Raw genomic sequence first — 13,741 nt, forward strand, 5'->3', positions numbered from 1 at the left:
GTGTTCCACAAGGATCAGTGCTGTGACCACTGTTGCTCACAATTTATGTTAACAATTTAGAATTTGAAATCAGAAACACAATTTCTAAATTTGCGGACACCACCAAATTAGGAGGGATAATCAACACTGAGGAGGACTGCAACAAATGACAAGATGACATTAATAAACTTGCAGAATGAGCATATAATTGGTAAATTCATTTCAACATAGGTAAGTGTGAGATATTACATTTTGGTTAAGAAAAATAAGGAGGTCATATATTACTTGGAAAATAAGAATCTAAATGGGGTAGAGGAGCAAAGGGATCTGGAGATTACAAATACATAAATCACTAAAAGTTGCAATGTAGGTCACTAAGCCATAACAAAAGCAAACCAAGCACTAGGGTATATTTCTAGAGGGATAGAATTGAAAAGTAGAGAGGTTATGCTAAACTTGTATTGAATCTTGGTTAGACTACACTTGGAGTAGTGTGTGCAGCTCTGGTCGCCATATTATGAAAAGGATATAGAGGCATTGGAGAGGGTGCAAAAAAGATTTACAAGGATGATACCAGAACTGCGAGGTTATACCTATCAGGAAAGGATGAATAGGTTGGGTCTCTTTTTTCTTGAAAAGAGAAGGCCAAGGGGTGACTTAATAGAGGTCTTTAAAATTATGAAAAGTTTTGATAGAGTAGACACAGAGTGGTTTTTTTTTTTGGGGGGGGGGTGGGGAGAGCAATACTACAGGATAGTCACCAAGAAATCAAATTGATGAAGGATGGGAGGGGGCTCGAGTGGAGCATAAATGCCGGAATGGACTGTTTGGGCTGAATGGCCTGTTTCTGTGCTGTATATTCTACGTAATTATCACATTGCTGTTTGTGGGACCTTGCTGTGTGCAAATTGGCTGCCACCCTACATTACAACAGTGACTACACTTCAAATGTACTTCATTGGCTGTAAAGCACTTGGGACGTCCCGAGGTTGTGAAAGGCATTATATAAATGCAAGTTCTTTCTTTCTTTCAGCCAGTGGCTCAGTTGGCAGCACCCTCGCCTCCGAGTCAGAAGGTTGTGGGTTCAAGTCCCACTCCAGAGACTTGAGCACATAAATCTAGGCTGACACTTCAGTGCAGTGCTGAGGGAGTGCTGCACTGTCGGAGGTGCCGTCTTTCGGATGAGACATTAAACCGAGGCCCCGTCTGCTCTCTCAGCTGGACATAAAAGATCCCATGACATTATTTCAAGGAAGAGCAGGGGAGTTATCCCTGGTATCCTGGCCAATATTTATCCCTCAATCAACGTAACAAAAACAGATTATCTGGTCATTATCACATTGCTGTTTGTGGGAGCTTGCTGTGCGCAAATTGGCTGCCGCGTTTCCCATATTACAACAGTGACCACACTTAAAAAAAAGTACTTAATTGGCTGTAAAACACTATGGGACGTCCGGTGGTCGTGAAAGGTGTTCTATAAATGCAAGTCTTTCTTTTCTTTTTTCTTTCAAAGAAACTTCTACTGAAAGCTGTATTTCTCCTTTCCCCTACCTTTTTCCCCCCCAAGAACATGTAGAAAATACATACTTCTTTAAGTTTATCCAAATCAGCTTTTGTTTTCTCGTAGATCTCTGTAGCTGCTTTTAATTTGGCTCTCCATTCCGGCTGACTGATCAAATCAGGAGTGCTGTCCTGTCCAGTTGCTCTTTGCTTCCGGTTATCATCTTTGCTGGAAGCTGACAACGCCATTGGATCAAAGACAGTTTTCAACCGCGATTCCAAGCTCAGATTTTTGCCACGAAGATCTTCAATTTCTTTCTGCAAGGATTCAATCTCGTCCTAAATATGAAAACACATTTAAGCACACAGAAATAATTATCAGGAAATTCATCAGAACAGACGTTCCACTTTCAGATACCCAGAGGCATCAAAATCTCTGAATGGTATTTGGATGCCAAATAAGGTTACTTTGTCAAATAGAACAAAGAACAAGTTTGACACAGCCAAAGGCAACTGAACTGCACCATGATTAAATACATTTTAGTTAACAAGCAAACAAAATGTTAGTGGTTAGAGACTATGGGTGGCTTTGTTGCATCATGATCACCAACTCCAAAATTAATTATTCATTTCATGAAACAGCAGAAACACAACGCCTTTTTCTTTAAAATTCACACTATATTTAGCTATCGCCTCCGAGTCAGAAGGTTGTGGGTTTGTGTCACACTCGAGAGACTTGAGCTCATAATCTAGGTTGATACTTCACTGCCGTACTGAAGGAGCTCTGTACTGTCGGATGTGCCATCTTTCGGATGACACAGTAAACCGAGGCCCCGTCTACCCTTTCTGCTGGATAAAAAACATCCCACGACACTATTCAAAAGAAGAACAGGGGAGTTCTCCCCGGTGCCCTGGCTAATATTTATCCCTCAATCAACATCACTAAAACAGATTATCTGGTCATTATCTCATTGCTGTTTGTGGGAGCTTGCTGTGAGCAAATTGGTTGCCACATTTCCTACATTACAACAGTGACTACACTACAAATGTACTTCATTGGCTGCAAGCACTTTGGGACAACCCAATGTTCTTTTGTTTATTTTCTTTCTAGTTAGGCTCACCAGGTTGCCCCATTACCGTAAATCTCAATAATATGTTTTCCTGTATGACTACTAAAGTGGAATAAAGTGTTACGGCCAAGAGTGTAAGCAAAATTATGCCAAACTGGACTGGAACTATTTGAATAGACAAGATAGGATGCAACTGACCTCTTTCCACTAAACACATTTCTAACATGGTGCCTAAAAAAACATGAATGACACTAGATGATTATAAATTATAGTTCTTGTACTGTTTAGGCCATGGTTATAAAAATAAAAATGGTTATATAAAGCTCTGGAAAGCATCTATACTCACTAGGTTGTGGCAATTTTTAGAAAGCTATTCATATGGGAGAAGGTTAATACAGGCTGCTAAACAGTTTACTTTCTTCCTGCTTCCCTTCCTCTTGGGGGAAAACAAGTAGGCAGTCAATGCCAGGGGGTGCAGTCCCGGTCTGAAGGGAATCAAAGTATTACTCGAATAATTAAACAAAGCATATGTTGTTTAGGGCAGGAAAACAGGGAGCTGATCATGCCTCTCATTTGATACCACCAGAGTAATTCAGTGACGGCGCAACGTTTTACGACAACAATTTCAAATGCAGTACGACATGTCTCAAACAGATCTTAACTACCATAAACCCCTACATAATCTTACACCTGGGAATGGTTTTGATGCTAATTGCAGAAATTGTCAATTATTTCTGGTATATAACGTCTCTTGGATGAGACGTTAAACCGCGGCCCTGTCTGCTCTCTCAAGTGGACGTAAAAGATCCCATGGCACTATATCGAAGAAGAGCAGGGGAAATCTCCCCCCCGTGTCCTGGCCAGTATTTATCCCTCAATCAACATCACTAAAACAGATTATCTGGTCATTATTACATTGCTGTTTGTGGGACCTTGCTGTGCGCAAATTGGCTGAGTTTCCTGCATTAAAACAGTGACTACACTCCAAAAATACTTCATTGGCTGTAAAGTGATTTGGGGCATCCGGTGGTTATAGAAATGCTAGTTTTTTTTTTTATACGTCGGTGTTTGTAAATCATACACTACATACCTGTACTCGCCAAGGAGTTCACCAAAGTAACAACATGCATCAACATAAAAAGAATATTAAACTGCATGACTGATAATGTAGTTAAAAATGTCTCAGGATACTTATTAATTGTTTAGTGAAGCCAAATCAAGCTTTTAATTATAATTTGAACCTCTGTTGTTTTCAAAATATAGGAAAGTTTTATCTGGAAAGTATATAAAAACAACAGTGAAGTGCAGTGTAGATTCAGTAGGTTGGGGAATAGAATTCTCCTCCAGAAAGGCCCACCTTGAAGAAGTTCTGCTCTTCTCTCCTACAAGATTTCCATTTGTCCCTTTACCTTGTTCATCTTCAGTGCTTTCTGTTTTCTTTCACGTGTTTGACCGGGTATCTACCAAAATTCGCTTTCACAGCCACATCTCTTTCCTCAGCAACTGTCTCTGGCGCCGACTTATTCCATGTGGATTCCAACTGAAATTCCACCCTTCTTGTTTTGGATCCACCCAGGATTACAGATATCTCCGAGATATTCAGCATTCCTCGAACTACTGCTCTCGCCGCATCCGGAGAGCCACGCACCACCACGTGCACGCTCTCCACCGCTCTCTTCAGCAGCACCGACTCACTCTAGCTCAAAGCTGTCCTGGTCCGCAGTTCCATTTCATCCTTCGCCTTATCCGGCGCTTTAACAAAAAACTTGTTTTCTTCCTTTCAGGTGTCAAGGATCACGAGCTTCAACAAATCTTGGACACCAACGTCCCTCCGGAATCTTCTTCCCCTTCACTCTCCTCTGACCCCATCCCTTCTCCCAATCTCATCCCCTGCGCTGTGTTTTCACTCTCCTCTCTGACCTTGAATGATCAGCCCTCAGCAAAGGCCTGAGCTTCATCCCCTTAGGCCCCCACCTCAATTAATTTTGAGCTCGGCACGACACGGAGCTTTTTTTTCGTCGCCTTCGTCTCTGTGCCCACTTTTTTGGCCAGGAGTCTTCCACCCACACAGCGGACTCTTTCTCCCGTCTTCAGGATTCTCGTTCCACCTGGACCCCTCCCTCTGTCCTCTTACCCTCTCTAGATCTTTTCATTGGGAACTGCCGGCGTGACATCGGCCGTCTCCAGTTCTCTGCTCCCCTCACTCACTCCAACCTACCTCCCTCTGAACTTGCAGTACTCCGTTCTCTCCGATCCAACCCCAACATTGTCATTAAACCCGCTGACAAGGGTGGCGCTGTTGTTGTTTGGCAAACCTACCTCTACCTTGTGGAGGCTGAACGTCAACTCTCTGACACCTCCTCCTACCTCCCCCTGGACCATGACCCCACTACTGAACATCAAGACTGTCACTGGAGATCTTCCCTCCACGGCCGCCAACCTCATAGTCCCCCAACCCCGCACTGGCAGCTTCTACTTCCTTCCAGAGATCCACAAACTGGACTGCCTGGTAGACCCATTGTTGCAGCCTGTTCTTGCCACACAGAACTGATTTCTTCCTATAATCGACTAACTTTTTCTCTCCTTGTCCAGTCTCTTCCCACCTACATCCGCGACTCTTCAGACGCCCTCTGCCACTTCAACAGTTTCCTGGCCCCAACCATCTCCTTTTCACTATGGATGTCCAATCACTCTACACCTCAATCCCCCACCAGAACGGCCTGAGGGTGCTCTGCTTCTTCCTTGAACAGAGGCCCAACCAGTCCCCATCCACCACCACCCTCCTTCGCCTGGCTGAACTTGTTCTCACATTGAACAACTTCTCCTTTGACTCCACTTGCTTCCTCCAAATAAATGGGTGTTGCTATGGGAACCCACATGGGTCCTAGCTATGCCTGCCTTTTCGTGGGACATGTGGAACACTCTTTGTTCCAGTCCTACTCAGGTCCCCTCCCTCACCTCTTTTTCCGGTACACTGATGACTGTATCGGTGCCGTTTCCTGCTCTCGCCCTGAACTAGAAAATTTCATTCACTTTGCTTTCAATTTACAGCCTTTCCTCACCTTCACATGGTCCTCTCCGACTCTTCCCTTCCTCGACTTCTTTGTCTCCATTTCTGGGGATAGGCTATCGACAAACATCCACGAGAAGCCTACTGACTCCCACAGCTACCTGGACTACACTTCCTCCCACCCCGCTTCCTGTAAGGACTCTATTCCATTCTTGTAGTGTATGTGCCTTTAAGAGCCCTCTGTGTACTGTAATGCCGGTAATGGCCACTCGGGCTATATAAGCCTGCATATTGTGTTATATCAGTTAGTTCACCTCCAGACTTTGTTCAGTAAACACCTGTGAAACCAACTCCTGCCTTCAGTCATAGAGTCATAGAGTCATAGAGTAATACAGCACGGATAGAGGCCCTTCGGCCCATCGTGTCCATGCCGGCCATCAAGCCCTGTCTAATCTAATCCCATATTCCAGCATTTGGCCCGTAGCCTTGTATGCTATGGCATTTCAAATGCTCATCCAAATGCTTCTTAAATGTTGTGAGGGTTTCTGCCTCCACAACCCTTTCAGGCAGTGAGTTCCAGACTCCAACCACCCTCTGGGTGAAAAAGTTCTTTCTCAAATCCCCTCTAAACCTCCCGCCCTTTACCTTGAATCTATGCCCCCTAGTTATTGACCCCTCTACTAAGGGGAAAAGCTCCTCAGCATCCATCCTATCTATGCCCCTCACAATTTTGTACACCTCAATCATGTCCCCCCTCAGCCTCCTCTGCTCCAAGGAAAACAAACCCAATCTGCCCAGTCTCTCTTCATAGCTGAAGCGCTCCAGCCCTGGTAACATCCTGGTGAACCTCCTCTGCACCCTCTCTAACGCGATCACATCTTTCCTGTAGTGTGGCGACCAGAACTGCACACAGTATTCCAGCTGTGGCCTAACCAGTGTTTTATACAGCTCCATCATAACCTCCTTGCTCTTATATTCTATGCCTCGGCTAATGAAGGCAAGTATCCCATATGCCTTTTTTACCACCTTATCCACCTGTTCCGCCGCCTTCAGGGATCTGTGTACCTGCACACCCAGATCCCTCTGACCCTCCGTCTTGCCTAGGGTCTTTCCCTTCATTGTGTATTCCCTTGCCTTGTTAGACCCCCCAAAGTGCATCACCTCGCACTTTTCCGGGTTAAATTCCATTTGCCACTGTTCCGCCCATCTGACCAACCCATCTATATCGTTCTGCAGACTGAGGCTACCCTCCTCGCTATTTACCACCCTACCAATTTTAGTATCATCCGCGAATTTACTGATCATACCCTTTACATTCATATCCAAGTCATTAATGTAGACCACAAACAGCAAGGGACCCAGCACCGATCCCTGTGGTACCCCACTGGCCACAGGTTTCCAGTCACAAAAACAACCTTCGACCATCACCCTCTGCCTTCTGCCACTAAGCCAGTTTTGTATCCAATGTGCCAAGGCACCCTGGATTCCATGGGCTCTTACCTTCTTGACCAGTCTCCTGTGCGGGACTTTATCGAAGGCCTTACTGAAATCCATGTATACCACATCCACTGCGTTACCCTCATCCACACACCTAGTCACCCCCTCAAAAAATTCAATCAAATTAGTCAGACATGATCTTCCCTTGACAAAGCCATGTTGACTATCCCTGATTAATCCTTGCCTCTCCAAGTAGAGACAAATTTTGTCCCTCAGGATTTTTTCCAGTAATTTTCCTACCACTGATGTTAGGCTCACTGGCCTGTAGTTCCCCGGTTTTTCCCTACTACCCTTCTTGAATAATGGTACTACATTAGCGGTTCTCCAGTCCTCTGGCACATCCCCTGTGGCCAGAGAGGTCCTGAATATATGTGTTAGAGCCCCCGCAATCTCCTCCTTTGCCTCACACAGCAGCCTGGGGTACATTTCATCCGGGCCTGGGGATTTATCCATTTTTAGGCCTGCTAAAACCGCCAATACCTCCTCCCTCTCGATGTTAATATGTTCGAGCATATCACAGTCCCCCCGCCCTATTTCTATGTCTACATCGTCCTTCTCCATAGTGAAAACAGATGCAAAAAATTCATTTAGAACCCCTCCTACATCTTCCGGCTCCACACACAGATTGCCACTTTTGTCCCTAATGGGCCCTATTTTTTCCCTAGTTATCCTTTTACCCTTAATATACTTATAAAACATCTTCGGATTTTCCTTTATTTTGCTCGCCAGTGTTATTTCATGGCCCCTCCTTGATCTCCTAATTTCTTTTTTAAGTATCCCCCTGCACTTTTTGTACTCCTCTAGGGCTTCCTCCGTCTTTAGCCTTTTGTATCTACCAAAAGCCCTCCTTTTTTTCCTAATCCATTCCCGTATATCCCCTGACATCCACGGTTCCCTGTGGTTTTTGGAACCACTCTTGACATTTATGGGAACATGTTGCCCTTGTATGATCTCAATCTCCCTTCTGAAAGCCTCCCATTGCTCCGATGCGGATTTTCCTACAAGTAGCTGATCCCAGTCCATTTTGGCCAGATCCTGCCTTATCCTATTAAAATCGGCCTTCCCCCAATTTAGAACCTTTATTTCCGGCCCATCCCTGTCCTTTTCCATGACCACCTTAAATCTTACCATATTATGGTCACTATCACCAAAGTGCTCACCTACTAGCACTTTTTCCACTTGGCCGGCCACATTCCCTAGAATTAGGTCCAGTACCGCCCCCTCTCTTGTAGGACTTTCTACATGCTGGCTCAAAAAGCTCTCCTGGATGCACTTTAAGAATTCTACACCCTCTGAGCCTTTCACACTTTGACTATCCCAGTTAATATTGGGGAAGTTGAAATCCCCCAATATTATTACCCTATTATTTGCACATTTCTCTGAGATTTGCCTACATATCTGTTCCTCTATTTCCCCCTGACTGTTTGGAGGCCTATAGTACACTCCCAGCAAAGTGCTTGCCCCCTTTTTGTTTTTAAGCTCCACCCATATGGCCTCATTAGAGGACCCTGCTAATATATCATCCCTCCTTACTGCAGTAATTGACTCCTTAATTAATATTGCGACACCCCCTCCTCTTATACCTCCCCCTCTGTCTCGCCTGAAGATTCTGTACCCCGGAATATTGAGCTGCCAGTCTTGCCCCTCCCTCAACCATGTCTCCGTGATAGCAACAATATCATACTCCCATGTGTTTATCAACACCTTCAGTTCATCCACCTTATTTGCAAGACTCCTTGCATTAAAATAGATGCCATCCAGCCTTGCCCTTATATATTTGCCCTGTCTACCAAGCTGATTTGTTTTTTCCTCCATAATTGGCAGCACATCCCCCCCCTATTTCAGCTTCCCTCTGTATCCCATCCCCCTGCCAAGTTAGTTTAAACCCCCCCCGACAGTGCTAGCAAACCTCCCCGCAAGGATATTTGTCCCGCTCTGGTTCAGGTGCAACCCGTCCGACTTGTACAAGTCCCACCTTTCCCAGAAGCAGGCCCAGTGATCCAGGAAAGTAAAACCCTCCCCCCTACACCAACTCTTTAGCCACGCATTCATCTGCTCTATCCTCCCATTCCTATACTTACTAGCACGTGGCACTGGGAGTAATCCAGAGATTACACCCTTTGAGGTCCTGCCCTTTAATCTGTTATCAGTGTCTCTATTAACACACGGATACAACAGTGGCGAAGAATTGGAAACGGACTTACCTGCAATTCAGCAGCACCTCAAGGACATCGATTCCTGAGACGTCCAAAGTCGAAGAAAAGCAAGGGGAAAAAAAAAAAACTGTGCTTTCACCAGCTAGCCGAGCTGGTGGCAGGTACTGCAATAATCCTTCCTGGGCGGGCTGGGGCTCCATCGGCTGGCTCTGCGGCGAGGCCAAGCAGCGAAGGCGGAGGCAAGCAGAAACAGACGGGGGGGAGCACTCGGGAGACGGCCGGCGCTGCAAAGCAGGTCGGCGTTCGGACCTAGCAGAGGGGGGGAAAAGTCCCAGAGAGTCCGGCGGGAACGAGTCTCCACCTGTAATTTTTTTTTAAAAAAACGCGGAAAACAGCGTTGTCAGCAGCAGCGGCGGGAAAGCGCCATATCTTTTCTGCAGGAAAGAAAGAAAAGCGCGGGAAGCGCCATTTTTTTTCCAGGATGCCTAAGGCTGGCAATATTGATGCTTTTGAGAACGATATAGAGGATTGGACCACATATGTGGAAAGAGTGGCGGTATATTGCACAGCAAATGGAATAGAAAATGATAAAAAGGCGTCAGTACTTCTAAATCTAATGGGCGCAAAGACATACGGGCTGTTACGAAACTTAATCACTCCAGCCAAACCAAAGGACAAGAATTTTAAGGAAATTGTTGATACCCTACAGGAGCACTTAAACCCAACACCGCTGCTGATAGCGGAACGATTCAAATTCTTCAAGAGGAATCAGCACAAGAATGAAAGTAACGCTGATTACCTCACCGAATTAAGAAAGCTATCAAAGCACTGCCAATTCGGGGCAGGACTGGCAGATTCTCTTCGAGACAAATTCGTCTGCGGTCTCCTAAGTGAAGGAACACAAAAAAGGCTGCTTTCTGAGAAAGATTTGACACTGGAGAAGGCTTTCAGTATGGCTGTATCATACAAAGCAGCCGCAAGAGGAGCTGCAGAGATACAGCAAAAGACACAGGACTTTGGCACCCATGAAATGACACAGGGTTTCGAGAGATGTTATCGCTGCGGTAGATCCACCCATGACCAGAGGGACTGCTGGTTCAAGGACAAAGCATGCAGGCAATGCGGAAAGATTGGACACATTGCACGGGTATGCCGATCTGGACAAAAAAAATCCACGGTCAGGAAAAAAAAAAAAATCAATAAAGAAAAGTACAGAAAGGTACAAATGATGACGGACAGTAGCTCCGAAGACCAGAAGAGCGATAGCGACTCCGGAAACAAGAGACTAAGCTGTCTCAAATTACATAATGTAATTGCCAAAGAAGATTACCAGACCATTTGGGTTACCCTCACGATAGCAAGGTCCCCAGTTAAAATGGAGCTAGATACAGGATCAGCTCTGACCGTCATAAATCGACGGGATTACGAGCGGCTATTTCCGCATATACCTTTAAAAGACACATCCATTATCTTGAAAACATATACAGGGCAGAAAGTATACCCCAAAGGAAAAATAAGGGTGCCTGTTGTATACAACGGCAAGGAAATACAGAATTTGTATTTATACGTTCTACAAGATGGTGGTCCACCGCTGTTGGGACGTGAATGGATCAGGAAGATACGTTTAGACTGGCACTCCACTCAGGCACTGACGGTGACCAGTAAGAAAAAAAATGATGATGACGTCATACCTGAACAATTAAAAGACATCTTGGCCAACGCCAAGGAAGTGTTTCAAGAGAAACTAGGAACCTTGAAAGGCATCACCGCCTCAATAAAAGTGGAAGATGCGGCAATTCCCAAGTTTTTTAAGGCAAGGCCGGTGCCATACGCAATTCGTCCAGCAGTCGAGGCAGAGCTGGAGAATTTGGAAAAGGCAGGCGTATTATCCAAGATAGATTGGAGCGAGTGGGCATCACCCATCGTCCCGGTCATGAAGAAAACATTGAATAATGATAAATCTGAAGAACAGAGAAAAATTCGCATCTGTGGAGACTTCAAGGTGACTGTAAACCCGGTCCTTCACACGGTACAGTATCCTCTTCCGAGGATAGAAGATATTTTCGCCTCACTGTCCGGAGGGAAACGTTTCACCAAAATTGACTTGGCACAGGCATATCTACAGATGGAAGTTGAGGAGGCCTCTAAAAAGTATCTCACGATAAACACACACAAATGCCTGTACCAGTACAATCGACTGGTTTTCGGAGTAGCATCAGCTCCAGCTATCTGGCAAAGAGCTATGGAGCAAGTCCTGCAAGGGATTCTGGGGACTCAATGCTACCTAGACGACATCCTTGTAACAGGAGAAAACGACAACGAGCACCTTGCCAATTTGGAGCAGGTGCTCACTAGGCTGAGAGAACAGGGCCTACGAGCAAATCGCCCCAAGTGCGAATTTTTCCAGAAACAAATATCATATTGTGGCCACATAATTAATAAGGAAGGGTTGCATAAGTCACCTGAAAAAATTGAAGCGGTCATAAAAGCCCCAGCACCTGAAAATGTTTCACAATTAAGGCCGTTCCTGGGATTGATAAATTACTATCATAAATTTTTACCGAACTTATCAACTCTTCTGCACCCTCTTAATGAACTGCTACAAACAGGAGTAATTTGGAAATGGAGCGAAGACTGTAAACGTGCCTTCCATAAATGCAAAGACTTAATCACATCCAAGGAAGTTTTGGCTCATTACAACCCATCACTGCCAATCAGACTGGCGTGCGATGCATCCCCTTACGGCGTAGGAGCGGTATTATCGCATAGATTCCCTGATGGCTCAGAACAGCCGATAGCTTTTGCGTCACGCTCATTAAACTCAGCTGAGCGTAACTATGCCCAAATCGACAGGGAAGCAATCAGCCTGGTATGGGGAGTGAAGAAATTCAACCATTACCTACACGGACAAAAATTTACCTTGTTGACTGACCATCAACCACTCATCTCCATATTCAACCCTAAAAAGGGTGTTCCCATTATGACAGCGCAAAGGCTACGAAGGTGGTCCCTTTTTCTAGGGGCACACCAACATGACATAGAATACAAAGGATCAAAACAGCATGGGAATGCTGACGGTTTATCGCGCCTACCGTTGCCAACGGTAGAAGAGGCACCTACAGTAGACCCAGTGGAGATGTTCCACTCTACCATAGTTGAATGTCTACCAGTAACAAATTCTGCCATTGAAAGGGAAACGAGAAATGACCCGACTCTCTCACGAGTCTACGATTTAACAGTGAAGGGATGGCCAGCACATGGCGAACCACTGTTGCCAGCATTCTCGCAAAGAAGAGAACAGCTGTCAGTGTGCCGAGGAACCTTGATGTGTGGATCCAGAGTGGTGATTCCACCCAAACTCCAGGATAAAGTGCTAAAGGAGCTTCACGAGGGGCATCTGGGTGGAGTGAAAATGAAGAACCTAGCCAGGGCGTTTGTATGGTGGCCAGGTATCGATGGAGACATCGAAGAAATGACCAAGAGCTGCCTAGGATGCCAGAAGGTCCAAAACGCTCCACCACAAGCCTCTCTACATCCATGGGAGTGGCCCTCATCTCCATGGCAAAGGGTACACATCAACTTTGCTGGTCCATTTATGGACTCAATGTTCTTAATCGCGGTTGATGCACACTCCAAGTGGCCGGAGGTAATAAAGATGTCCTCCACCACCACGGAAAAAACCATCACAGTATTAAGGACCATATTTGCCAGGAATGGGCTGCCTGAACAGATCTGTTCTGATAATGGACCGCAATTTGTGTCCGAAGAATTCAGGAAGTTCTTAAAAAACAATGGGGTTAAGCACTACACGTCCGCCCCATACCATCCCGCCACCAATGGATTGGCTGAAAGGTTTGTCCAGACCTTCAAGTAGGCCATAAAGGCCATGGGTAATGAAGGCATAAAACTTCAGCATAAGGTAGATAACTTCTTGTTTGCATACAGGAATGCAACACATATGGTTACAAACCAAACTCCCGCCATGATGTTCTTCAATAGAAGCCTAAGATGCTGGCTGGATTTGATCAAGCCAAACATCAGAAGGGACGTGGAGAACCGGCAATTTCAAGGCATGAATGAAAGGCCAACTAGAACCTTCCAGATAGGTCAACAAGTTTTGGCCCGGGACTACCGTACCGAGAAATGGCAGCCTGGAACTATTTGCACACGACTAGGACCACTGATGTATACCGTGGACATTGGAGAAAGCATAATAAGGCGCCATGCTGACCAGATCATAGAGTCATCCGAAAAGGGACAACCTACACCACAACTCTATACGCCTAATGATGAAGTAGAGATACCCATAGTATCTACCTCCGATCCGGTGATACTGGAACCAGATGAACCCGACACTGGCATTCAAGCCGAATCAGCCTTGCCAAAAGAACCTACTACACCACCAGAAACTACTACACCACCGAGGCGTTGTCCGGACCGAGTCAGGAAGCCTCCAGAGAGACTGACTTATAATTGATTAACTGCAGCAATGTGTAGATTATTGTTCTTGTAACATGTAATTAATGATT

The 13,741-nt window shown here is 45.4% G+C and overlaps 1 protein-coding gene across 2 annotated transcripts in view; it reads right to left on the bottom strand.

Moving 5' to 3' along the window:
- Positions 1-13,741, bottom strand: part of obi1 (ORC ubiquitin ligase 1) — a 51,472-nt gene that overhangs the window by 24,170 nt on the left and 13,561 nt on the right. For both annotated transcript variants that reach the window (XM_085998541.1, XM_085998542.1), the window contains exon 4: positions 1,567-1,818. In XM_085998541.1, the coding sequence (XP_085854667.1) occupies positions 1,567-1,818 (252 nt within the window). The remainder of the gene's footprint in view (positions 1-1,566; positions 1,819-13,741) is intronic.

This window comes from Somniosus microcephalus, chromosome 10, assembly GCF_052327205.1.
Source record: "Somniosus microcephalus isolate GS21.2 chromosome 10, FLI_Smic_1.0, whole genome shotgun sequence".
Lineage (NCBI taxonomy): Eukaryota > Metazoa > Chordata > Chondrichthyes > Squaliformes > Somniosidae > Somniosus > Somniosus microcephalus.